This window comes from Mustela nigripes, chromosome 6, assembly GCF_022355385.1.
Source record: "Mustela nigripes isolate SB6536 chromosome 6, MUSNIG.SB6536, whole genome shotgun sequence".
Taxonomy (NCBI): domain Eukaryota; kingdom Metazoa; phylum Chordata; class Mammalia; order Carnivora; family Mustelidae; genus Mustela; species Mustela nigripes.
The window spans coordinates 8,265,812-8,292,648 of NC_081562.1; the positions used below are offsets into that span (position 1 = coordinate 8,265,812).

At 39.1% G+C, this 26,837-nt stretch overlaps 1 protein-coding gene across 7 annotated transcripts in view; it reads right to left on the reverse strand.

The window, feature by feature from the left end:
* TNRC6B (trinucleotide repeat containing adaptor 6B) overlaps positions 1 to 26,837 on the reverse strand; it is a 246,345-nt gene that overhangs the window by 119,340 nt on the left and 100,168 nt on the right. For 6 of the 7 annotated variants that reach the window (XM_059401954.1, XM_059401952.1, XM_059401956.1 and 3 more), the window contains one exon: positions 26,645 to 26,712. In XM_059401954.1, the coding sequence (XP_059257937.1) occupies positions 26,645 to 26,712 (68 nt within the window). Of the gene's footprint in view, positions 1 to 6,806; positions 7,017 to 26,644; positions 26,713 to 26,837 lie in introns of those variants that run through there. The other variant, XM_059401955.1, reaches the window with a different exon arrangement.

The window sequence follows — 26,837 nt, forward strand, 5'->3', positions numbered from 1 at the left end:
TACACAGCAGCCTCTGGGAGTCTCGCTGCCTTCGTAAACTCAGGATGTCTGTCTGACCTGGAGTACATCTTCACTCCTCCTGAAGATTCCCATCATTCCTCCTGAAATCCCGGAGTCCCTGTCCCTCTTCTAGCCACGCCACAGCAGTCTTATCCATAACTGGCCTGTATGAGTCTAAATCACCCTGGAGTCCTCTGCCCCACTGCCACTGAGAATTCCCCAAAACCACTTTGAATGCTTTGTTATCATATTTTCAAGTCCCATCTGTCTGCCATCCAAACGATGAGCAATCCAAACTCCTGAGCAGGTCTCCCGGCTTGCCTGTACATCTCTGAGCTCCCATCAACCCTTCCAGGACGTAACTAATCCTCCAGATGGATTGCTCTCCACTCTACACAATTCCCACCAACCTTTTAGGCTTAGCTCAAACGCATGTTCCTCATAAAACCTTCGATGATCAACTTGACCAAAATTAGTCTTTCTTTTCCTTGAACTCCTTTGGTATTTCTAATGGCAACCATCATGGTAATGGGAGTATGTGGTCTTAACATCTTTATAAAATAGTGTCCTCTTAACAGCAGCTAACAGCACCTTGCACTGCACATTGCCATTTTTGGACATCTTACCAAAGAAATCACCTTGAAAAGAAAAATGCTGGAGGACTTGGGACTACTGACAATTCTCAAATCTTTATCTCCAGACAGATACGTAATAGCTCCACACCTTCATTTGGATGTCTCAGAATGCAGCAACTCCAGAACTGAACTCATAATCTAAACCCCACACCTGTCTCCCGAATGGACCCCTCCTCCGTGAATGAGACCACCATCCCATCAGTGGCCCAGGCCAGAGATGGGAGGCATCACTTTTAACTTCCCCATACTTAGTATTCAGGTGCTGTGAAATCTCCTTCTTAAATATCTCTGGATTTAACTACTTCTTCCCAACTCTGCTGCCAGTTCAGGCCACCATTACCTGGGATGCCTGCAATACTGTCTGGTCTTACACTCAACTCTCCAGCCATTTCCTATAGTGCAACCACAGTCGTCTTTCAAAAACCTAATCTGAGCAGGTGACATTCCTGCTGAAGACCCTTCAACTATTCTTAAGATCAAAACTTTCAAACATGACTTACAGACCTTCTGCATCTGGCCAGTGTTTATCTTTATAGCTTTGCTTCCCATTTCCCAGACCATCTCTTTGCCTATGTACCTCATGTTCCAACCATGTCCAAGCACTCAATATGCAGTTCTCCAAGTATGACAATGTCCTCTCTTGCCTCAGGGCCCTTGCACAAGCTGGTCCCTCTATTTGGGTTGGATGTCGGTCCCTCCCTTGTAATCATCCAACACTCCCAAACACTGGCCAGCCTCTTGTATTTCTATTCTTTGTAACTTCAGCAATGGTACCTGGAGAAAACTTCACCCTATTCCTATACTAGCACTTATCCTAATATCCATCATGTAATAGGTACTCAATAATTACTTGCTGAATGAGTAAACAGATAATAGTTTTCTGAGTTAAAAAAAAAAATTCCAGGGGCACCTGGGTGACTCAGTCAGTTAAGCATGTGTCTTTGGCTCAGGTGGGCTCCCTGCTCTGTGGGAAGCCTGCTTCTCCCTCTCCCTCTGTAGTTCCCCCTGCCTGGGCTCTCTCTTTCTGCCAAATAAATAAATAAATAATATATATATATATTTTTTAATTCTCAAGTCAATGAATGAAAGCCATTTCTAGGACATCTATATTTATTTGACACCATTGTAAAGTGGGCAATTGACCTAAGTTTTTATCTGTCTTTTGAATCAAAACTATTAAGTTTCATTAAATAAACAGAATTTACAGGTATAGGCTCAGAATAATCACAACGAAGGAGAAAACACTGTATTTTATGTTCTCCCTGGTAAACTTGGGACCAACTCATCTGAAACTGTTGAGAACCTTTTGATGCAAAACGCAGAATGTATGAAAAGCAGCCAAACAAATGTGGCTACATCACAGAGGCAGAGCCTGCAGGAAACTGGAGAGCCTGAAGAGACGACATCAGACCCCAGGAATGCAGGTAGGGACTTTTTAATAAAAATAAATGGCTCAGCACTACTCCTGTCCTTATCCAGCCTGAAGCTCAGAGCACACGATTCATGATCCCGTGAGCCAGGAGAAAGAATGGAGGCATCTGTGGGGCCAAAAAACTCTTTCTGGTTTATTTAACAAAGAGAGACAGAGCAAAGGGGAAGGAAATACTTACTAAGCAAGGCAGCTAGGTGCCGGCTCTTACATACATTTCCTTTACGGTTCACAGCAGTGTATTATCCCCATTTTACCGATGAAGAAATGGGGACTTACGGTCACATAGCTGGTCCTGGGGACCTTACACTCCAGTCTAACGCCAACCTGTTAAGCCCAGTTCTAGATGCTGGGCACTGAGCAACAAGCAAAACAAAAATCTGCTCTCAGGAAAGGGTATGGTTTTGTGGGGAGTGATGCATCATACACAAATAATGTAATTTCAGATAGTGACACAATTAAGGGATATTAAAACAGTAGAAGTGAGGAATGTGGCAGAGTAAGGAGGGAGGCAAGTTAGGTTGCAAAGTTTGCAGGGCTCATTTAAAAGAGAATTCTGAGGAGATACTTTTGCATGGCCAAAGGAAATGGAGAATAAAGTGATTATCTGTCCAACCTTCAATGGAAATCTCTGGAACTACCAGAAGCAAACATTACCATTCATTTCCTGATTCTCAGCAGAGACTAGGAGATGAAAGGAGCTACAGTGTTATCCTAGTCCTAACCCAAAGCGATCGGTTAGATAGTCATCAGATGGTGAGTATTTCCACACAAACCAAGGGGTAGTTCAGGGCGAAGGGCTGACCAAATTAATTCTTACACTTACAACAGTGACAACACCTACAACAGTACCCGACACATGCCACGGCGTTAATAAATGAGAGCTGAACGACTATACGAAGGAAGAAGGAAAGAAAATGTTAAAATGTCACTGTCATGGCTTAAATCCCTTTTCAGGCCAAGCGGCTTCAGTTCACCCCAGCCCACTCCACCACCAGACTCCACCACAAGAAGAGCGTGAGAGAAGGTGACTGGTGTAAATCCACAAACAAAGCTGTACGAGGAAACAATCAGCATATGCTTCCCCCTCCCCAACCAAAGATGTCAGAAACCCCACCTTTAAATCACAAGTTACACTTAGTGAAAGTCTAATAATCCAAATGATGACCAAAAATGAGTAATTACTTAGCTGTTTTAAACAAGGGCTCTCTTAATGCAGGTGTTCTGGATACTTCTGTGTCAGGTACCTGCTCTCACTACCGCACCCGCAGCACCAAGCTATGATGGCCTCGTTATCTGATGATCTTCCTTGCTAGATTGGTACTTCTTGAGGGCAGGAACAAGGTCCATTCATCTCTATTGCCTCAGGGCCTTACCCAGTTTAAACTGGACATGGTTATGCTAAGAACCATGGTTATGCTAAGAACCACGATTATGCTAATGTAGAAAAATTAAATTTCTCCAAAACGTTCCAGACATGGGGTGTAGGGTTAGGGTGAGGCCTACCCACTGCCACTGTGATGTGCGGAGCCTTCTCTGAAGGCCTCACCATCACACATCACTCTGTGAGCATCTCTTGCACAGGTGATGAACTGGAAAAGCCTTAGAAGTCTCTGCTTCAGTTTTTAGAAGTTTGTTTTTGAAGGACGGCGGTAGTGGTGACAAAGAACAAATGGCTGTTCAAAGCTGAATGAGAGTTGAGTTTGCCACTAAATATCAAAGATGCTGACGCTTCCTTTCTGGAACCCGGATGGAAGGACAGACACAGTGTAAGAACAAGATACCACTTCTGATAGGTTAGCACTACCAATTTTTGTGATGTTTCAGTAGATCTTAATAATGAATCTATGACACTTCTTTCAGAGACAGAGCAGTGTTGTGAATAATGACATTACTATAGGATCACCAGTAGAACCAGCATAAGGAGATATGGACGGTGGGGGGGCGTCCTAAGTAAGAATCACATACATTTTCTCTGGTAAGAAACTTCCTCTGCATACACTGTCTCGTTTTTAAGAACCGTAACATGCAAGTTCTAATCTCCTTGGGTTCTGCTCTTCCAACACATCAGCCATGTCACTATAAAGTTTTTTAAGCTTCATTTCGCCCTATCAACAGAAAGAAAGCTTCGACAAAAGGCACAAATTAAACACTATCCATCTGCACGCTTGATTTCTTATTCATTTTTATTTGCTTCCGAATGACCACAGTTTCGGTGTGCCATCAGGATTGGCTCTGCAGGAACTTAGATCCAAAATGGCAGCTGAGCTTCTGAAACTCACCAGAGCCATAACGCTTAACATACGTGAAACCAGGTCTTATGTATATCACTTTTCAACCTGTCTAGGAGATAAGAATATTTATAAAAACATTTCAGAGACTCAGATGGCATTCTGCTCAAGTTCGTTCGATCATCTTCCTCCTTGCGGGAGAACAGGCACCCTGCTTTTGGTTCCTCGGTCCCACAAACTGAATTAACCTGCTATTCACATGTTTACACAGTCCACAAAAGCAAGCTAATGGCAAAACATGGAAAGCTTAGGTTTTTCTCACTCTCCTCCTCTAAGGCCAACTTAGGAAATGGGTGTAAAATGAATCATCTAACAGGTAAAGCCCCAAATAAGCGCTTTCGTTTTCAGAAAAAATAACAATAATGAGAGCTTTAATTTTCTTGAGGTCCACCACAAAGCAACACTCTTTATCACTATGGTAATTTCTATGTCTTTTCCTTTAAATTCAAGCTGCAAAGAAATTTTTTAAGAGAAATTTGTTCCAGATACCTCTTTAATAGAATGTTTCCAAACCCCTCTTACACAAAAGCTGAACTTATATCACCAAAAGATGTACGCTGAATTTAAACTGTCACTTCTCTACTTATTTCCATTACTAATATAATAACATTAATTCTAAAAAAACAATAAAATACTTGCTCTTTAGAGATGGAGAACTTTAATTATCTTTATGTATTCAAATGCAGAGTCTTTTTGTTAAATTAGCGTGAAAGTCCCTTCATCTACACACAATTGGCCCAAAGAAACAGGCCATTTTCAGCACAAGGGGCCAATCCATTTGAACAGTGAATAAAGCTTTTGAAAGCACTACACACCCTCTTCCAGACTGTCAAATTTTCAAAACGGGCCAGCATTTCTTCCATTTTTTTTTTTTAACACTTGCAGGACCAACAAGCATCTTATAATTAGATTAATTAAAAAGGAAACAAAAACACTGCTCCCTTCTGATCAAAATTATTCCATTTTGCTTAATTAGCTTTAATCCAAGTCTACATATTTAATGATGGGGATATGACAATTCCATCCATTTGCATATTTTAAATGCCTTTCTAAACTATACTTTGTAACAGATTTAGAAGAACAGTCTCTTTCTCATGCCAGTATGCCACGCATAAATCAGGAGGATACAAATTAGGAAAAAAAAGAAAAAAGAAAAGAAAACAAGGCCTCTCAGAGCCAGGGATGTGCTGAGGGGGTGGGGTAATTTACTCAGGGGTGGGGGCAATTTCCCCGCCACATCACAAACTACGATCCTTTCAGCCCACCAGACGAGAGAAGCATTACATCACACTCTTACAATGATAGGGGGAGGTGGCTCTGAGAAAGCAAGTTTTCAGCTTTCTTCCCTCCCTGCTCCTAGGCTTTCTAGAATCCTGTACTGGGAGTAATGGAATTTAACTTGAGGGCACCGCACGGTTTCGGGGGTAACTAACATACACATCCATACAGCTACCTATTTATGTGACCCTAAATGACCACTTCAACAATGGATACCTGACCCAAACAGGCAAACACAACACATACACACACACACACACACACACACACACACACACGCTGAATTTGCACTGAAAAGCCCAGTTCGTCTGTGTAAAATTAAACAAAAATGTTAACCCGTGAGAAATGGAAGAGGCCAGTCTACCGGGAGAAGCTGATAAAGAATTCATTTCTAATGGGGTGAATAGCTGTTTAGATCTTTAACACACCATGTTTACAAGACAGTCCTACCATTTGGTTCAAACCACGATCAAAATAAAAGCGCATCTGGCTGCACATTTGAGAACACACACACAGACCCAGTGCAAATGAGCGCGCGCAGCGAAGACAGGGGTGATCCACACATTGCTTGGGAGGTTTTCAAGCAGGGGAATCTACAAACCCCAAACCTCCTGGTGTTCACTCGCCCCCAGCCTGATGTTTAAAATGTATCAGGTCTTATTTTAGGTTCTACATCTCTCTAGGAAGGATGGCCTAGCTTTAAGGGAGAAGGAAAAAAAAAAAAGGCTTTCCCGTGGTAGTGCTTGCCCTCCCAGATCCTTTGTCGGCCTTAGCAGCCGAAAGAATGCAAACCCATTTATATTTATGCAAATTTTTGCAGCAGATTTAAGGGGGCAGGGAGAGGTCTGTGTTTTTTAAAAACCTCTTTCTAAATATCAAATTTCCAGTTATTCGCAGTTTCATTTATTTGCAAGAAGAAATGAGGATGAAAATCTGTATATAATTAAAAGTGCAATTAAATCACTTCAAAATTTAAATATTCTACCAAGGCTTTTCCATTTCTAAAATGCCGAACCAAAAGTACATCACGGGTCTGATTTACACAGATTCACGAAATGTCTGAAGCCAGTCTCCATGCTAGACAAATGTCCATTTGCAACACCACTAGTGAAAACGGTTAGACAAGATCCATATAAATCAATTGGTTTAAAAAAATTGAAAATATTTACCAACCTCATAAAGTGCAGCAGTGCTTAAATCCAGCAAATTGAGGCATACAAGGTAGAAATGGAAATGAAAAAAGGTCCAAAAAATGATTTCTTTTTGTCTATCTGTTTTTTTGTATTTTAAATATTCAGAAACCAGCAGAGACTCTGTCGGCCATTTTGGCTTAAACTAACTCTCTCTCACTCACTCTCCCTCTTGCTCTCTCTCTCCCCCTCTGTCTCTAAAGGAAGCAGCTTTTTGTGACCTTCAAATAGAGGCGGATCATGTGACTTCGGGTAGGTTTGTCAATCAGGAAAGGGGAGGGAGCTGGGGTTGAAACTGCCTTAAAGGGAAAGCAGCCCTTTTCCACTCACTTTCATTTGTGAAAGGCTGTTATCTCATACTCTCCGCCTACACACACTGAATGTGAAAGTGGCAACAGCATAAGGGTAACAGATGAATAAAATATAAAAACCTTTATTGGTTTATAGAAATATGCTCAGTTGCTAACGATTCTTGCAGATCCTAGAGCTTGGCTTCCTTGCTACAGTTATTCTCTAGTTGTTTGGGCAAGCATGGGCTGGCAAACTGCTCTTTAAAAGGGGGCTTAAACAATGCTTTAGCCAAACAAGAGACTAGTTTTTAAAGATTAAGGCGAAATACAGGGCACAACTGATCTCTGACAAGCTCCTAAAACGCACGGGAGAAGACTAAAAGGAAACGCACCCAAGTACAAACGGAAACTGGCAATTCAGAGAGGTTAAGTGACTAATCTCAAATCACACAGCGAGACAGAAGCAGAACAGGGACCGGTCTCCCAACTGAAGTTCACATGTATTCTTTTGGGTGTATGTGTGTTAGATACCTCCTCCCCCAGTCCCCGCCAAAAAATCGATGCTGCAGCTTTAGAGAGCTGACTTCCTCTAGGATAGGGAAGATTCCAGGCCTGTTTAATCCCCTCTCCCACCTGAGGAAGGAGCTCTGCAGCTGACAAGAGTAAGGATGAAATTTAAAACCTACCTACTTTCCCTATCATACCTGGTCCCTTCTGGCTACATGCACTCTTGATTTAAAAGCACCTAAGAAAGCCAGACTGGGTTTGCGTCTCTTGCCCTGGGGCCAACAGGCTGTGCAAACTTATTTGGCAAATCCCTTCACCTCCCCATGCTCAGTTTTCAGACTGGAATGTAAAGACTGGACCTTACTAGATGGTATCTTTGGTTCCTTTCCGCTCAAAAACACTGCACTTGGCTTCTTTCTTTTAGCAGTTCTGTTCATCTTATCCTTGCCATCTCGAAAGCAAGTCATTACTCCAGGAATGCCTTCTTGACCCTCTTGGTGGAGACTAGGCCTCCCTATCCAACACTCCCATGACATCCTTCACGGCTTCTTTGTAACATTGGTCAGAATCACCATTTATTGTTTGCGTAAAAATTTCCCTATTGTTGCTCTTCCTACGGTGTGTATAAGGACAAACACCACATCTTCCCTCACTGCTACCTGAGGCCCCATGCAGTAGGTGAATGAATGAATGAATGAATGACCTGGACTTCCATTCAGAAGTGCCGGGCAAGAGGAGATTCGCCACCCAAATAGAACGGAAGTCACAGCGTTTCCAGGAACTCACAGCGTTTCCAGGAACTCCCCTCCATCTATCTGTTCGAAGGACTGCTTTGGAAATAAAGCAACTACGCGACAGAGAGCAGGCAAAAGTGCCCCGCGACTCAAAACTCCATCCATCTCCAAAAACCAAGAACACTGGGATCCCCAGTGTGAGTTCCCAAATGAACAAGGCTGACCAGTGTAACCTGACACGCCATCCGGCAGGGAACCTGTGGAGTCTGCAAGCCCAGCCTTCCTCGAAAAGGAACCTATGATTCCTTCCTAAATCCCACACGTTTGTCATCCTGGCTTTTGGGTCTCGTCTTCCTATAGACTTCCTCCCTTGCTTTTTCCATTCTGACGGAAGAACAGGAAAGGAGCTGTTTCAGGATAGGCGGAGCCAATGCCTCAATGATCTGGCTGGCATAAAAGGCTTCCACTGTCTTCTCGCCGACCAGCCCGGAGTAGGGCAAGAGCCAGGACCCAGACTGACAATTGAGTTGTAAGCAAAAGCAGGAAACTCCTTGGATGGAAATTTTGAATATTTAGTCTATTTTTATCCTTCCAATACCTTCCAGATGAGTTACGGAAAGCTTACTTATGTGGCGCATGCGCCCCATGTTCAAACGCATGGAGACTGTACAGCTGCCTTGTTTTAATTTGGGATAGACATGGTTTCCTTATAATTTTGCTAAGTTTCCATTTCCCAATGCAGAATATTATTGTATAAATATATGTATGTGTGTATGTGTCACCTTAAAAGTGCTAAACAAGCTGCATGAAAGGCCAGAAAACATAACCACGTTTAGAAACAAAATACTAATTCTATTTTCAAAGAATAGGATCAATGTTTCCTTCAACTTCTAGAGAGCTTTGTTTTGTGAGATACCTCTAACCTTATAGCAATTAGTTCACTTGCTCATCTGAAGGAATAGCTGAAATAGGGGCGCCTGGGTGGCTCAGTGGGTTAAAGTCTCTGCCTTCGGCTCAGGTCATGATGTCAGGGTCCTGGGATCGAGCCCTGCATTGGGCTCTCCGCTCAGCGCTGCTCCCCACCCCATCGCCACCTGCCTCTCTGCCTACTTGTGATCTCTGTCTGTCAAATAAATAAATAAAATCTAAAAAAAAAGAAAAGAAAAGAAATAGCTGAAATAAACCCATTACTTTCACTGTATTTCCAGACATTTTGGACTTCGTGATATATTTGCTGTACTTTTTCATATTGACCATAAGACAGTGTTTTTAAACTGTACTATCTATTATAATATGAGGATACAAAGTAACAAAAAAGTTTCACTTTTTTTTAAAGGTTTTATTCATTTATTCATAAGAGACAAGAGAGAGGCAAAGAGCAGGGAGCCCGATGGGGGACCCAATCCCAGGACTGGGATCATGACCCGAATCAAAGGCAGATGCTCAACTGAGTCCCCAGGTGCCCCCAAAGTTTACTTTTTTAAACAAATAACCCAAAACTTAGACACTCATATGTGTGTTATCTTTCAAAGTTGGCCCCTTGGTGACAATATACTGAAATATTTTTACTAGGAAACAAGATGAAAAAATAATGAACTGGGGCACCTGGGTGGCTCACGTGGTTAAGCGCTTGACTCTTGGTATCAGCTCAGGTCATGATCTCGGGGTCATGAGATCAAACAGGAGCCTGTTTAAGATTCTCCCTCTCCCTCTGCCCCTCCCCCCAAACCAAAATAAATAGGGATGCCTGGGTGGCTCAGTCAGTTAAGTGTCTGTCTTTAGCTTAGGTCATGATCCTGGGGTCCTGGGATCGAACTCTACATCAGGCTCCTTGCTCAGAGGGGAGCCTACTTCTCTCTCTGGCTGCCACTCCCCCTGCTTGTGTGCTCTCTCTCTCATTCTGACAAATAAATAAATAAATAAATAAATAAATAAAATCTTTAATAAAAGAAAGAGAACTGAACATTTAACTCAACAATCTAGAAAACAAGTAACAAACCAAAAAGAAATTTATAATGATAAAAGCATAAACATAAAGCAAAATCAAAGAAGAGTAGACTAATCAAACTAACACCTTTTTTGCTCTAAAAAATATAGGTATATAATCCTTTGGAAAATCTCATCAATTGGGCAGCTGGGTGGCTCAGTCGGTTAAGCATCTGCCTTCAGCTCAGTTTATGATCTTAGGGTCCTGGGATCAAGTCCCGCATCAGGACTCTACTACTCAGCAAGGGGTCTGCTTCTCCCTCTCCCTCTGCCCCCAACTCATGTTCTCTCTCACTCTCTAAAATAAATAAAATCTTAAAAAAAAAAAAAAAAAGGAAAATCTGATCAAATTTTAAAAAAGGAAGAGGGAAGTCATAAATTAACATTAGGGCTCAGAAAGAGGGCATTATAACTACAGATCTGGAGAGTATTTTATTTATTTATTTATTTGAGAGAGAGAAGCAGGCTCCCTGCTGAGCAGAAAGCCCAATGCGGGACTCGATCCCAGAACCCTGAGATCATGACCTGAGCTGAAGGCAGCAGCTTAACTCACTGAGTCACCCAGGTGCCCCTGGAGAGTAATTTTTTTTTTTTAAGATTTATTTTTTTTTAGAGAGAGGAACATGAGCATGAGCAGGGGGAGGGGCAGAAAGAGGGCAATACAGAAGCAGACTCCCTGTTGAGTGTGGAGTCTGACACAGGGCTCAATCTCACAACCCCAAGATCATGACCTGAGCTGAAATCAAGGGTCAGATGCTTAACCAACTGAGCCACCCAGGTACCCTGGAGAATATTTTTTAAATTTTAAGAGAATTATACATTACTTCACATCAATAAACTTGAAGAGTAAATAAAATAGAGGGAAAATAAAGAATAATCAAGGAAAATAGAAATTACTAAAATCAATTCAAGAATAATTATGAAAATAACAACAAAAACCCACAGCAGAAATCTGTAAGGTATTCCAAGAAGTAGCCACTAAAACTACATCAGGCACAAATGGTTTTCTGGGTGAATTCTACCAAACTTCTATCAGATAATTTCCATGTCATCCCTACTATTCCCAAACTTATGGAGACAACAGGGAAAGCTTCCTAATTTCTTCTTTGTGGCTAACATATTCCTGATATCCATCTGAACTGAGATGGTACAAAAAATAAAACTATAGATCAATCTTCACTTGCGAAGACAAATATAAAAATCCTAAGTAAAATATCAACAAATAGAATTCGGCAGTTTTAAAAGAACAGTTCCAGGGCGCCTGGGTGGCTCAGTGGGTTAAGCCGCTGCCTTTGGCTCAGGTCATGATCTCAGGGTCCTGGGATCGAGTCCCGCATCGGGCTCTCTGTTCAGCAGGGAGCCTGCTTCCCTCTCTCTCTCTCTGCCTGCCTCTCCGACTACTTGTGATTTCTCTCTGTCAAATAAATAAATAAAATCTTAAAAAAAAAAAAAAAAAAAAAAAAAAAAGAACAGTTCCTTATGACCACGCAGGGTATATACCAACAATACAAGGATGGTTAAATTACAAAATCTATTAACATAACTTCACTTGTTCAACAAGTATGTGCTCAATGCTTTCTGTGTGCCTGAGTCCATGCTAGTTGAGTTAGTGAACCGTACCAGAAAGGTTCTTGTCCATGTGCAGCCAACATCCTTGCAGGAGAAGGAAATCACTGATAAGGAAATGAAGTGTTTGATGGCATACAGAATAACTAAGGGAGGTTCACTTTAGATAAGGTGGTTAGGGAAGGCTTATCTCAGGCTGGACATTTAAACTGAGTTCAAAAGCAACCTGCTAGCTTAAAAGAACAAGAGGGATGATCAGGAGGCTAGAACATGTGAGCAGGGGAGCAAAGTATGAGATGCATCTGAGAGTAAGAGGAGCTAGATCATTCTGGGTCTTGCAGGCCACGATAAGGATGTTCTTTTAAGAACAGTGGACAGTCGGATGCCTGGGTGGCTCAGTCAGTTGAGCCTCTGGCTCAGGTCATGGTCTCAGGGTCCTGGGATCAAGTCCCACATTGGGCTCCTTGCCCAGCCAGGAGCATGCTTATCCCTCTGTCTGCCACTACCCCCTGCTTGTGTACTCTATCTCCCTCCCTCTCTTGGACAAATAAATAAAATAAAAATATTTTTAAAAAGAAACAAAAGAAGAGTGGAAAGTCACAGAAGAATTTTAAAACAGGAGACCAAATGGCACTATTTTATCCATTACTCATTTTCTACTTAAGGACTATCGTCTACCAGCTTGTCAGGAGACTAGGAAAATATTTAGGACCTGAAAAAATATACTTCCAAGTCAAAGATACAAAAAGAAAATTATAACCACAAAAATTAATAAAGGCTTAAATGTCCTGAAATATAACCACCCAGGAATTTTTTTTTTTCTTTTTCTCTTAACCCAGGGCCTCATCTCATGATCCTGAGATCAAGACCTGAGCTGGGATCAAGAGTCAGATGCTTAACTGACTGAGCCACCCAGGTGCCCCAAACCCAAGACTTTCATTCACTGTTAAATTTGGGATTTACACTTGATCTAAGCCAAAAGGCAGAGACATCTGAAAACAATTCTCACTTTACAAAAATTCCTAAAAATGCTAACTGTTAAAAAAATCTCAGGTAATTATAAATTAAGTTAGTTATTTGTAGCCAAAGAACTTCAGTAGCAAAATTATTAATATCCTTTAAACACATGATAGCAAAAATAAATAAAACCACAAGTTTAATATGGAACCTGGGTACCTTTTACTGGATATCCTATAAAGTGGGGCAAAGTCTCCAAACCCTCCCTAAGTACGCATTTCAAGGACCCATGGAGGTCTTACCACCACTTTAGGAGAGACAGGATCAGATTAATGTTTTGAAAGGCTCATCCTGCTCGTACATGGAGAATACACTCTACAAGATCCAGAGCAGAAGCAGAGAGACAAACTGGCAGGCAACTGTGGCCATCTAGGTGAGGGAGTGACCAAGTAGAGGGGGGAGAGGTGGGGAATATATTTAGAAGGTACAAGTGAGTCTATCATCAGATTAGTAGTTGTTGTTAAGAATAATAGCTGTGACCATGAAATAAAGTAAGGCCAATCAACTCTTTCAAAAATAAGACTTCAAATTCTGGACCTACCATTCATTCATACAGTCAAGAAACTTTTTGGTTTTTGTGCAAATTTTAAAGTGTCCACCACACATTATATACTGTGCTAGAACGAGGCCCTGGGGGATACAAAGATGACTTTTAACACCCTCAAGGACAGAAACATAGTTAAAATACAGTATGGCAGGGGTGCCTGGATGGCTCTTCAGTTAAGCGTCTGACTCGTGATTTCAGCTCAGGTCATGATCTCAGGGTTGTGAGACCGAGCCTGGTGTTGGGCTCCACACTAGGCGTGGTGCCTACTTAAGATTCTCCCTCTCCCTCTCACCTGCCCCCTTAAAAAACAGCGCGGTAAGTGCCATAAATAAAGAACAGAGACACAAGATAGTTATGCCGCAGGAATACAAAGAACTAAGTGCTGGGAGAGTCACAGAAGATTTCACAGGGGATATGAGATTATGAACAGAGTCTAAAAAATGAGTAGGAGTTTGCCATGGAGAGAACATAGAAAAGGTAAAGACTTTTCTAAGTTTATCAACTTCCAGTACTATCAAATGCTGGCAACAACGAAGGCTGACAAGAAACAATACAAATTTAAGAGCTAACTTTTTCAGGATTCTTAAATCCCAACAAAATGAGAAGGTGGATATAGTAGCCAAAGCTTCTAGCTGGAAAACAGAATGTTAGCATTTATACTCTTACTACATTTAGAAATTAGAATGCTAGCAGACCTAATTTTAGGGAACATTAAAAAAAATTCTCGAATTCTTTAGAACCAAAACTCCAAGATCAAATTTGCATTTAGAGGAAGAATTCCTTGATACTGAGGGTTGAGGCTGCTGTCCTCTGTGCTTCTGGCTCCCTGTGCACATGTCTAGGGTAGCAGCTTCATGCCCTGTTGCTGTTGTCACCCATTCATTTTGTACTTCTTCTAAACTCTGAGCTTCTTAAGCACAGACTATGTGGCTACACTACACTTCTGTGTAGTACACAGAAGGAATTCAGTTCGTATTTGCCGGATGAAGGACCAAACGAATTAGCAAAGGAATAAATGAACAGTACAAATCTAAGTATTTACAGGGTGCAAAAGAAGACGATACTTAAAAACCTCTAATTGGTTGGGGGCACCTGGGTGGCTCAGTTGTTAAGCATCTGCCTTTGGCTCAAGTCAAGATCCTAGGACCCTGGGATCCAGCTCCACACGGAGCCCCGCCCCGTGTGCGCGGAGCCTTGCCTCAGGCTCCCTGCTCAGCGGGAAGCCTGCTTCTCCCTCTCCCACCCCCCATCCTTGTGTTCCCTCTCTCACTGTGTATCTCCCTGTCAAATAAATAAAATCTTAAAACAAGAGAAAACAAAAAACCTCTAATTGAAAGAAGATAAAACATGTACACAGGATAGTCAACCAGAAAGTACAAAATAAACTGTTAACTGTATGGCTTGCCTAAGAGACACAGGAGTTTGAAAACAGAGGCTCTCCCGAAGCCCTTCAAGGGGTCCTGGCACTGTGCCCAAATGATCTCCCTGCTTTTTTCTGTTGCAGTGTGTTTTTGTCTTCTTCTTTAATTGTGGTAAAATACACCTGTTATGAAATTTACCATCTTAACCAGTTGTATGGTTCAGTAGCATTAAGCATATTCATGTTGCTGTGAAACAGATCTCCCGATCTCTAGAGCTATTTTATCTTGCAAATCTGAAATTCTATACCCATTAACCAACTTCCCTTCTTCCTCTCCTCTGGTCCTTTGTAACCACTATTTTATTTTCTATTTATATAAATTTGACTACTTTAGATGCCTCATTTAAGTGAGACCACCCAGTATTTGTCTTTCTGGGACTGGCTTATTTCACTCAACACAGTATTCTCAAGATTCAATCCATGCTGTGTATGTGACCGGATTTCCTTCTTTTTCATGGCTAATACTCCGCAGTATGTATACGCCACCTTTTGTTTTTCAATTCATCCACCCATGGACCCTTGGGTTGCTTCTGCCTCCTGGCTACAGATGCCTATGCAAACAGTTCAATTCTTCTGCATGTGTACCCAGAAGGCAGACTGCTGGATCATGCGGTAGTTCTATTTTTATTTTTTTGAGAAATCTTTTGTCTTCCATAGCAGTTATGTCATTTTATAATCCCAACAGCACGCAAAGGTTTCAATTTCTCCACATCTTTGCCAACACTTGCTCTTTTCTGGTTTTGGTGTTTTTGTTCTGGGTTTTGGTTTTTGGGGTTTTGTTTTTGTTTTGATAGTAGTTCCTGATATATGTGAAGTAGTATCTCATTATGGTTTTGATTTGCATTTCTTTCTTAGTGATGATGAGTGTCTTTTCATATGCTTACTGGCCATTTATATATCCTTGGAGAAATGTCTATTCAAGTCCTTTGCCCATTTTTAAATCACGTTATTTGATCTTTTGTTCTTGAGGTACAGTTCTCTACATATCCTGCATATTAATCCCTTACCAGATATACGACTTGCAGATATTTTCTCCCATTCTGTAGACTGCCTTTTCACTCTATGGACTGTGTCTTTTGATGCACAAAATTGTAAAACTTTGATGTAGTCTCATTGGTCTATTTTTGCCTATACTTTTGGTGTCACATCCAAGAAATCCCTGCCAACTCCAGTGTCATGAGGCTTTCCTCTTCTGTTTTCTTCAAAGAGTTTTATTCTGTTAGGTCTTAATCCATTTTGAGTTAATTTTTGTACATGGTATGAGACAAGGGGACATCTTCATTCTTTCACAACTGGGTAGCTAGTGCTCCCAACACCATTTGTTGGAAAGACCCTCTCCTTCATTCCCCATTGAATGGTTTTGGCACTCTTGTCAAAGATCACTTGACCTTATATGTGAATATTTATTTCTGGCTTTCTATCCTATTCCATTGTCTATTTGCCTATCACTATGCCAGTATCACACTGTTTTGATTACTGTAACTTTGTAATATATTTTGAAATTGGAAGTGTGACTACTCCAACTTTGTTCTAAATGACCAATTATTTTTATAAAGTGTGCAAAGACAAAATATTTTCATCACTTTAACCCATATTGTTAAAACCACAGTCTCTTTCCATTTCAACTTTCCCCCATCATGATTCCCTGTCAGTAGAGTTAGAGTGGGTGCAGGCATTTTAGGGATCTGTAGAAAGAAGTTAAATTGGTGATATGTTCATTTTAAGATTAGCGGAATATAGTCACGTGGTTCTCAGTCACGTCTCTGTGTGTTTGAGTAATGTTAACCATCCTTGTATACAAAGATGTTACTGGGCCAACTTACTCTGCATCATGATATAAATGTGTCAGTTCAAAGAGTATTTCAAAGTAGCCAATGTACAGGAAAAAATGAAGCCTTGTAATTTAAAGGATACTTGATAGAGGTTTTTCCCAAAGTTGACAATAATCTTAAAAACTTATATAATGTTAGTAATAACAAGTTGTGAGAATGAAAGGAACTTTGCTAATCTGTCAATAAGAAAAACCATATTCTGGTCAACCTTTCTGTAATAAACAATGAATTACCTTTTTATTCTATTTTTAGAAAATATCACAGAATTGTTATATGAAAGAACAACAAAGACTATACAGCCAAAAAATGGAGAGAAAAAAGTTTCACAGTGATGTGTTAAGCAGTGAATACAAATATTATTGCTATTTTTCTGACTTTTGTATTTGTCAACTCTTAAAAGTTGCCATTTTTGTGATTTCTTTCCTCATTGCAAATAAATGTTCACTTCTGTACAACTTGTCTTTGAAATTAATGCTCTTGGGCGCCTGGGTGGCTCAGTGGATTAAGCCGCTGCCTTCGGCTCAGGTCATGATCTCGGGATCCTGGGATCGAGTCCCGCATCGGGCTCTCTGCTCAGCAGGGAGCCTGCTTCCCTCTCTCTCTCTCTGGCTGCCTCTCTGTCTACTTGTGATTTCTCTCTGTCAAATAAATAAATCTTTAAAAAAAAAAAAAAAAAAGAAATTAATGCTCTTAAAGAGCATTCCCACAAAACCCAGATTCACTCCTGGTCAGAAAGGTCTTCTTTGCCTGAACAAAGGCATATAGAGGGGAAGGAAATGAGACGTGCATGGAAGGCCTTATGGAAAGCCACTGGATGGGTGCAGAAAGATCCTTTAATTAATTAATTAGGCAACTAATTAGTTAGATTTTTCTTTTAAAATAATCTCTATGCCCAACATGGGGCTTGAACTCATGACTCCGAGATCAAGAGTCACAAGCTCTAACCTACTGAGCCAGCAGGATCCCCAAGATCCTTTAAACAACAAAAAAAATATATGCATTGGTAGGCTAAAGGCACAAAGAAAAAGTTCAGACATGGATAGAAAGGCAACTTCTGCTAAATAAATAATAATCAACAATTGGCTTATGGTAGAGATCCTTAAAGAACAGTCTCAAAATCAGGTCTGTTAGAATATACTCAAGAAAGCATTGGCTATAAAGTCAAACATGATATGTTATCAAATTACGTCCCTTCTGCTAATAAAAAATAAAATATTCTGGAGTTAGGATTTTTAATAACTTCACCTCAGACTTTCAAAGTGAGTATAGAACAGAGATTCTTAGCACTCAGATAACCTCATTCATTCAATATAGTATATTTATTGACATTTTCTATGGGCCATTGGCAGTGACCAAGCTGAAAAAGGTCTTTGTCCTTGCAGAGCTTAAGAGCAAAAAAGCTTAATCTGCCTGCCATGGTGTGCCTCCTCTCTACCATGTTCTTCACCTCTCCTCCAGCCCCAACTTCCAGGCACAGACATTCCCAGCAGAAGGGAAACCCAGGCCAAGTGCTCGGGGCAGAGCTTGTCTCCACACCCTCTAGTGATCGTAACATTTGGGGGAAATAAACACTAGCTTCTCTTCATGACACCCCTGGAGATTCCTGCAGCTGAACTTGTAGTTCTTTACCTGTAATTGCTATTTCAAAGATTTCAGAAACATTTTATAACTACACAATAATAACATCTAAAAAAAAAAAAAAAAAAAAGCCTAAGACACCAATTTCAAGGAACCAGGCAGATACATCTTGCCTTTCGAGTAATGTTTTTCCATAAAGGCAGTTAGTTTGTCCATAAGCAAAATATAAGCTAAATAATTAAGACTATTATAAAATTAGCCACAGTTTTCTAAGAACTGCATGATCTATCCTATTCATTGTTGGTTAAAGTCGCCACTCGAACCTGTAAGTAGCAGCAACCCACACAGTTTGTATCATTTTCAACTATGAAACACACAGCTCCTGAAGTTACTCTTACTGTAACTAATCCATGGACCAGACATCCAAGAAAAACCTCATGAAATACAATTCAGAACCTATTATATACGATTCTGAAACTCGGGAGAAAAATGTTTTCAGAGAATTAATTTTTTCAGTCACTTCAATGCAAATTACAAAATTTATTAGCAAGGGATAGTTTCCCAAAGACCTAATACAAAATGTTTATGGTTATGCTAAAATTCCCAGCAGCAAAAATTCCATGAGCATAACTATCATCTACTGAACCTCTTTGTGGCATTTTCAAAATACCAATTAACTTGAAAATAAAACTCATTTCCTTTCTCTTAAAAACAATCAAAGACGATTATATAGAAATCTAACTAGTCTTCTGATGTCCAGTTTACCGCTGTGTAATAATGATGGAGCTTACACAGAGTTCACTTTGGTACTTGTTAGTAAGTTTATTTCAACTTGTACATATTTCAATAGTTTAAAGAAAAAAAATGGTGAAAAACTGATGGTAGAACACAAAAATGTTAAAATAAAAACACCTCTTTCCTATGGTCAAATACCAGTTAGTGTTTTGAAGATAATTATGTATAAAATAAGTGACTTGGAAATACTTTCTTCTCTCTCTCTCTCTCTCTCTCTCTGTGTGTGTGTGTATTTATTTAGGAAATACTATAGAGCTACCCCATTTTTTTTTTTTAACAAGCACCCAAAAGAATGGTTGCGAAAGAACTCAGTATTAAATTTGGTGGTTAAACAGGAAACAATGAATATCCTAATAAAAGGAATCCTTAGTGTAGAGACTGGGGAAGAATAAACTTAAAAGTCACACTACAGTATAAAAAGAATTGGAGGAAGATAGAGCCGGAAGTTAATGAGTTCCAGTAGGAGCAGAAACAAAGATAAGGTAAGGACAAGCTGTTAGAATTAATGAAAGGTCTGTATAATTAATAATTCAGAAAAATTAAAAGGGCATTTATAACTAGACATTTAAGTTGGGAGGAATGTAATTAGTAAGAAGAGAATTTAATCAAGACATCGAAGTTAAGACATTTAAAAAATAGCACCTCAAGCCCAAAGCCATATTACACCACACGAGAGTATAAAGAGCAATGTTGATTCCATAAATTACATTGTTTTCTCCGAATCAATATAAAACTATCTTCAACACTTTGATTTCCATATAGCCTCCCATGCAAACTCTGAACAGATTCTCCCTTAAAAAAGGGAAATCAAAAAAGATGGTACTCCAAGGGTGTTGAAATACAGGAACTGATATAATTAATTCTACCAATAAGCCTAAAAAGGGGATACTGTCTATGTACACATTATAAAATGAGATTTTTAAAAATTTTAATATGTATGTTTTATTTAAAATAACATAAAAATTACCAGTTCAACATAAAATCAATGTAAGTTTTATTAATTTTACATTATCTTTTATGGTACTAAGTCTTTGAAATTCCAGCTAAATTTTGTATTTAAAGTACCTTTAAATTTGGTTGCTTTTTTTGTGTATGTGGCAAAACACATCAAATCAAATTTATCATCTTAACCATTTTTAAGTGTAAAGCTCAGTAGTTTTAAGTACATTCCCACTATTTTGCAACAGATCTCTAGAACTTTTTCATCTTGTAAAACATCCATTGAACACCAATTCCCACTACTCCCTACCCAGAGACCTTGGCAATCCTCACTTTTCCACTTTCTGCTTTTAAGATTTTTAACATCAGATACTTCATTTGAGTGGAATCACACAGCATTTGTCCTTATGTGATTGGCTTATTTTGCTTAGCCTAATGCCCTTCAGTTTCATCTATATTGTAGCATGTGACAGGATTTCCTTATTTTTCAGGCTTTGTAATATTCCATTGTGCATATATGCCACATTTTCTTTACCCACTCATCTCTCAATGGACATTGATGTTGCCCCACTGCTTGGCTGTTTATGAATGCTGCAATGAACATGGGTGTGCAAATATGTCTCTGAGATCCCACTTTGAGAGATTTGTTTTTAATGCTGAATTTTCATAAAATGAACCAAAAGATTCAACAAAATTCAATCAACAAAGATTTACTAGAAAAACTGAATCACTGTAGTATATTCAAGGCAAATATCTTTTGAGAATGTGAGTCTACTTAAACATGGAGATTTAAAGCTTATTCTTGTTTACAAATTAGATTTTAAGGAAGAAATTGAAAAGAAGCTAAATTCATTAATACAGTTGATTGAACATCACAGGTTTGAAGTGTGTAGGTCCACTTAAATGCAGACTTTTTTTTAGTAAGTACAATACAGTGCTGTACATGTACTTTCTCTTCCTTATGATTTTAAAACATTTTTTCTCTAACATTTTACTGTAAGAATTTAGCATAGAATGTATATAACATACAAAATACGTGTCAATTGACTGTTTATATTATCCATAAGGTTTCCAATTAACAGTAGACTACTAGTAGTTAAACTTTTGGGGAGTCAAGAGTCACCTGTGGATTTCTGACTGTGTGGGGGGTCAGTGCCCCTACCTAACTCTCATGTTGTTCAAAGGTCACCTGTACACGAAAACGGATATTTGGCTGCAAATAATTTGCAACAAATAATCTGCCTTCAAACATCTAGACCATCACTTGCCTCATAAATAAAACCAAATCAGGAGCCTGTCTTGGGTGGAAACATTTTATATAAAATGAGCTTTCAAATAAGCAGAGTCAAACACAATCTATGAGCAACTATCTGCTTATGCTTTTTGAAAAGCTGTTATAGTTTTATCTTTACCCCCGTGTTAAACACATTATGTGATTAATGCTGTGTGAGTTTAATGTAGTAATTATATGGCAATAAACTTAGCTTGTTTGATTTGTTATAGTAGCTCATAAAGTAAATATCCTCAGAAAAATGATTGTATTAGATATAGTAATACTTCATAAACCTCATTAAAAAGCAACAGTATTGAAACAATATATATACACAAAGTGTTTAAAGCTATACACTCTACTTAATCTTGTTCACACATACATCAGAATCCAGTACAACTGATCTAAATATTAACAGTTTAGCACAGATATTTCTCAATATCAAAAGTCAATTATTATTTTTTTAAAAGTCAATTATTTTTTAAGAGGGTTTTCTACGTGCATAGCTACCCTAACTTGCCTGTTAAAAGAATTTAGCTCCACTGAAATAAACATCAAGAAAATAAAATAATTTTTTCAAAACTTCTGGCACCTATGGTAAAAATGTTAAATGATGAAGCAAAGAAAGTGGCATAGATCAGCTAATAAAAATAATTTTAGTCCTAATCCTTAAAAGAATTTGCTCTATGACCCTGACATTCTATTAGTCCTATATTCCATCTGCCTCCATAAATAAAATAGGCTATTCATACAAACTGAGACCAGTGAACGAGAGCCATTTTGGAAATCAATTTGGAAAAAAATTTAGATCTCTGCCTCACTTCATACACAAAAATGAGTACCAGTTCAATTAAACTGTAAAGGGAAAGGGGCGCCTGGGTAGCTCTGTTGGTTAAGCAACTGCCTCCAGCTCAGGTCATGATCCCCGGGGGCCTGGGATTGAGCCCCGCACTGGGCTCCCTGCTCATTGGGAACTCTGCTTCTCTCCTGCCTCTGCACCCCACCCCCCATCCTGCCCTGGTTCATGCATGTGCTTTCTCTCTGAAACAAAAAATAAAATCTTTAAAAAAAAATTTTTTTTTTTTAAATGTAAAGGTAAAAAGTAAAGCAAGAAAACTGAGGTATTTTATTACATTAGGGCAGGGACAACTTCTCTCAGCAAGCACAAAATATAGAAGCTACAAAGGCTGACTGATTTTATCACATAAAAATGTTTTAACTTTATAAGTATGAAAGATACTCCAATGATAAAAGATAAAAGATTGGGAGAAAATATTTAAAACATCTCAGAAGACAAAGGTTAATATCTATATCTTATGAAGGGCTCCTACAAAGCTATCAAAAGAAACAATCCAATAGAAAAATGGGAAGAATATGCAAATAAGTTATACATAAGATTCAAAAATCTATGGCCAATAACTAACAAAAGATATTCCAACTTATTAGTAAGCAGAAAGGAGCAAATTAAAACAATAAAATATTAGGGGTCCCTGGCTAGCTCAGTCGGTGGAACACATGACTTTTGATCTTGAGGCTGTGAGTTCAAATCCCATGTTGGGTGTAGAGATTACTTTAATAAAACAACAACACACATAATAAAATATAAGAGTGGCAAAAATTTCAGGATAAGTCATTTTATTGTCATCAAAGATGAGGAGAAATGGGCATTCTTATACACTATTTATGGAAGGCATCATGGGTATATAGCTTCTTTAGAAGGCAATTTGTTAATAGCTACCTTCATGCAAAAAAAAAAAAAATTCTATGAACTGACAATTCCATCTCTAGAAATTTATTCCACAGAAATACACCTGTGAATAAAGATATAAGAATTAAGGATGTTCAATAAAGTATTATTTGTAATAATCAAAGAAGTAGAGACCACCAAAATATCTACTGGAAAAGAATGATTATAGTCCATCCATTCAACAAAATGTTCTGTAAATGTTTAAGAGAATGAAAGAGGCTGTGTAAGATGCCAAATTAAAAAAGCAAGTCACAGAAGAAAAATGTTGGGTAAAAAAATTCCTATTTAGTTATTTTAAGACATACAGAAAATGGGGTGTCTGGCTGCCTCAGATGGTAGAATGTCCAACTCTTGATCTCAGGGTTGTGAGTTCCAGCCCCACGCTGGGTGTGGAGCCTACTAAATTAAAAGAATAAATAAATAAATAAATAAATAAATAAAATATACAGTAAGTGTTTACAAGGATTAGGAGGGGAAGATGGGTAAAAGAAGAGTCTCGCTTTTATTCCTATATCTACATTTACCATTTGAATGTTTTATGACAAACATGTACAGCTGCCCCTTAAACAACGTGTGGGTTGGGGCGCTGACTCCCCCACACAGTTGGAAACCTGCGAATTATTTCTGATTCTCCACAACTTAACTATGAATAGCCAACTGCTGACTGGAAACCTTACTGATAGCAAACTGTCAACAACTACTTTGTATGTTATATGAATTCTGTATTATATACTTACAATAAAGTATGCAAAAAAAAGTGTTTTATTGACTGACTGATTTTTAAATATTTCATTTATTTATGTGAAGAGAGTGAGACCGCACAAGCAAAGGAGAGGCAGAGGGAGAGGGAGAAGCAACTCCTCACTGAGCAGGGAGCCAAAGGCAAATGGTTAACCGACTGAGCCACCCAGGCACCGTTTAAAACATAAAATGTTTTATTTTATTTTTTGTTTTGTTTTGAGTTTTTATTTAAATTTTAGTTAGTCAACATATATAGTGTAGGCGCACCTGGGTGGCTCAATTAGTTAAGTTTCCATCTCCTGATCTCAGAGTAGTGAGTTCAAGACTCCAACTGGGGCTCCACGCGAGGTGTGAAGCCTACTTTAAAAAAAAAACAAAAGCAAAAACAAACAAACAAGCAAAACCATAGTTCAATATTGGTTTTAAGAGTAGAATTTAGTGAAGAAAATGTTTTAAAATCATGAGGAAAAGAAAGTACATTTACAGCACTTTCCCATATTTTTCTGGCTTAGTCAGAAAAGCATGCAACTCTTGATCTTAGGGTTGTGAGTTTGAGCACTATGTTTGGTGTAGAGATTACTAAAAATAAATAAACTTTAAAAAAAATTCCATGTATAAATGGACTTGCACAATTCAAACCCGTGTTGTTCAAGAGCCAACTGTGTTATTTTTAATAATTAGGAAAAAAAAAAAGAATAAGCAGGAATTTCACAAGTTATTTGGCAATGTGTACATGCCCAGGATCTAGAATGTAATATTGAGTTCCTAGATCCTACTACCCAGGATTCAATCATCCTCTGCCAACTGCAGTTCTGAGATAACGAAATCATCATCATCATCATCATCATCATCATCAAAAGACCACATCGCCTTTGGTCCCCACTCCCATAGAAGAGCTGGACAAGTCTATGGGAGGAGCATCTAGTGAGAAGCATCATTTCTGCTTTATCATTTCAATATATGACAGCAGATCAGGCTCAGGAAGAAAAATAAAACAAAACCAGACACAAAACAAAACAGGATTAATCTGTGAAAAGGCAGTATGAGACTCACGAAAACAAAACAAGGTAAGGACACAACACAAGTCCACGGGGCTGTTTGAAGCTCTAAAAGAAGCACCGTTTGTGTAACACAGAACTTGTGGGAGAATCTGCCCCAGGGATGCCTTCTGAATACCTAGAGAGGCTGATACAGGATAAGGGTTACTGGAGCAGGTTTTTAAAGATAAAGACTAGTTTGTTTGGGAAATGGATACTCCTGGAGAACAGAACTTTCATCTGTGTTTTAAAAATGGGCTTAATGCCATTTTCATTGCTTCCCCCACCTCCCTCTTATCCATGGGGCTTTGATCTTAACACCACTACTTTTCGGAAACACTGCTCCCAAGGTTGGCAAAGGATTTGGGTTCAGGAGATACTATAAAACACCTTAATGTCAGAAAGATCCAGGTTCAAATCCTAACTTCCATTTCAAGCTGCATTCCCATGGACAAGTTACCTACCACGACCCTGGAGTAAAATGGTACACTGTCACAAACAGAAAGAACATCAACAGCATCTAAGCAATGTACCTTATGCACAGAAAACCCTAATCAAACGGGAGGTATCATTTTTATATTATAAGACCTCTGACCGGAGTTGGGGGTTGGGGGAGTGGGCAAGAGGATGGGAGAAATGTCCGAACTGTTCCTGTAATTCCACGGGGACTCAATGTTTGGCATTCCACTTGGCTAACGATGAAATGACTCCATGAGTCCATGTAGAATATAAGTGCATTTGACAGAATACAGCAAAGTTAGGATTTATATTGTAAGCTATTTTTAAAACTGCCTGGTTAGCAAATTAAACCAGCTGTGAAAATATCCTGGTTTCCATTCACAACAAATACAAGATAAACATTCTCCTTAATGAACCTGGCCTTGTGGCAGCACAGCATATTCTGCATAATTCATTCCTAAGGGTTTCGGAGACATCATTTTCATAAGACAGACCAAAACTAAACTATTTTCTAAGGAAAAGGAAAAGAAAAGAGAAAAAAAAAGATGAGAGAGGAGTTTCTTTCTACAGATTTTCAGTAAATTCCATGAATCGCTGTAGTTTAGGAGACTACAGTCTGAATAAAGGAAGTTCTGTCAATACTTCAGGCCAGCCTTAACTGTGCTTCCTTTAAAAGGGCATATGAAACACCAGTCTTCTCTGCAACACAATTTTTCAAGTTCTGGGGCAAAGGGAGGAGAAAAATCTGCTCATGGTCACCCAAAAGCTACTCCGAGGACTCCCAATTTCAGATTTAAAACTGATCACTCTTTGAGAAGTCAGGGGAGAGATCCTGAATTATTTAGAATGTTGGCTAAGTTATATTATTTATGATTGCCGTTCCTTTAGGGAAACAATTTGTTATTTAAACAGAGAACAGAAGTATAAATAACTAAATGAAATAGAATTTCAGGAAGTGCTATACAAATAAATTCGTACTTGGAATGCAGGGAAAGTCTATTCGTTTAGCGCACTTCATAAAGACATAGCTAAGAAAAGAATGTAACATTTTAAACTTCTTTGGAAATCAACCAGACTGAATTAGTTCAATTTGGAACATCCTGAGCCTTAAAGCCTTTGCTAAAGTGTAACACAAATTTTGATTAGCCAAGTGTGAAAAACTACAAAGCCAACTTTCCTGTCCCTCCAGTTAGTCTGTCTATAAATAGAAGCAAATGCATTACCAGCCACCAAAGCATTTGGTGAGTTCCAGTGTGCCCAATGTATGCATCCTCTGCAAACGTGCTCTCAGCATGTTTAACCAAAGTACTTCTGAAGATCTGTAATAGGACCCTTTTTAAATAAACTGTGACTCACTGTTTGCTTTCTTCACCAGGAGGTGGAGTCTTGCCATGCCCTTCCATTACAAAATCCTCCTGTTCCACCTGCAAAAGGCAAGCACCACAGGTCAGCAGTAGTCAGTAACTAAGATACAGCTCACTCAAACTTCCAGGGCCTGGCCCGTGCACAACCACATGGCCACTGCCCTCTGTTGCCTGGTCCAGAAGCC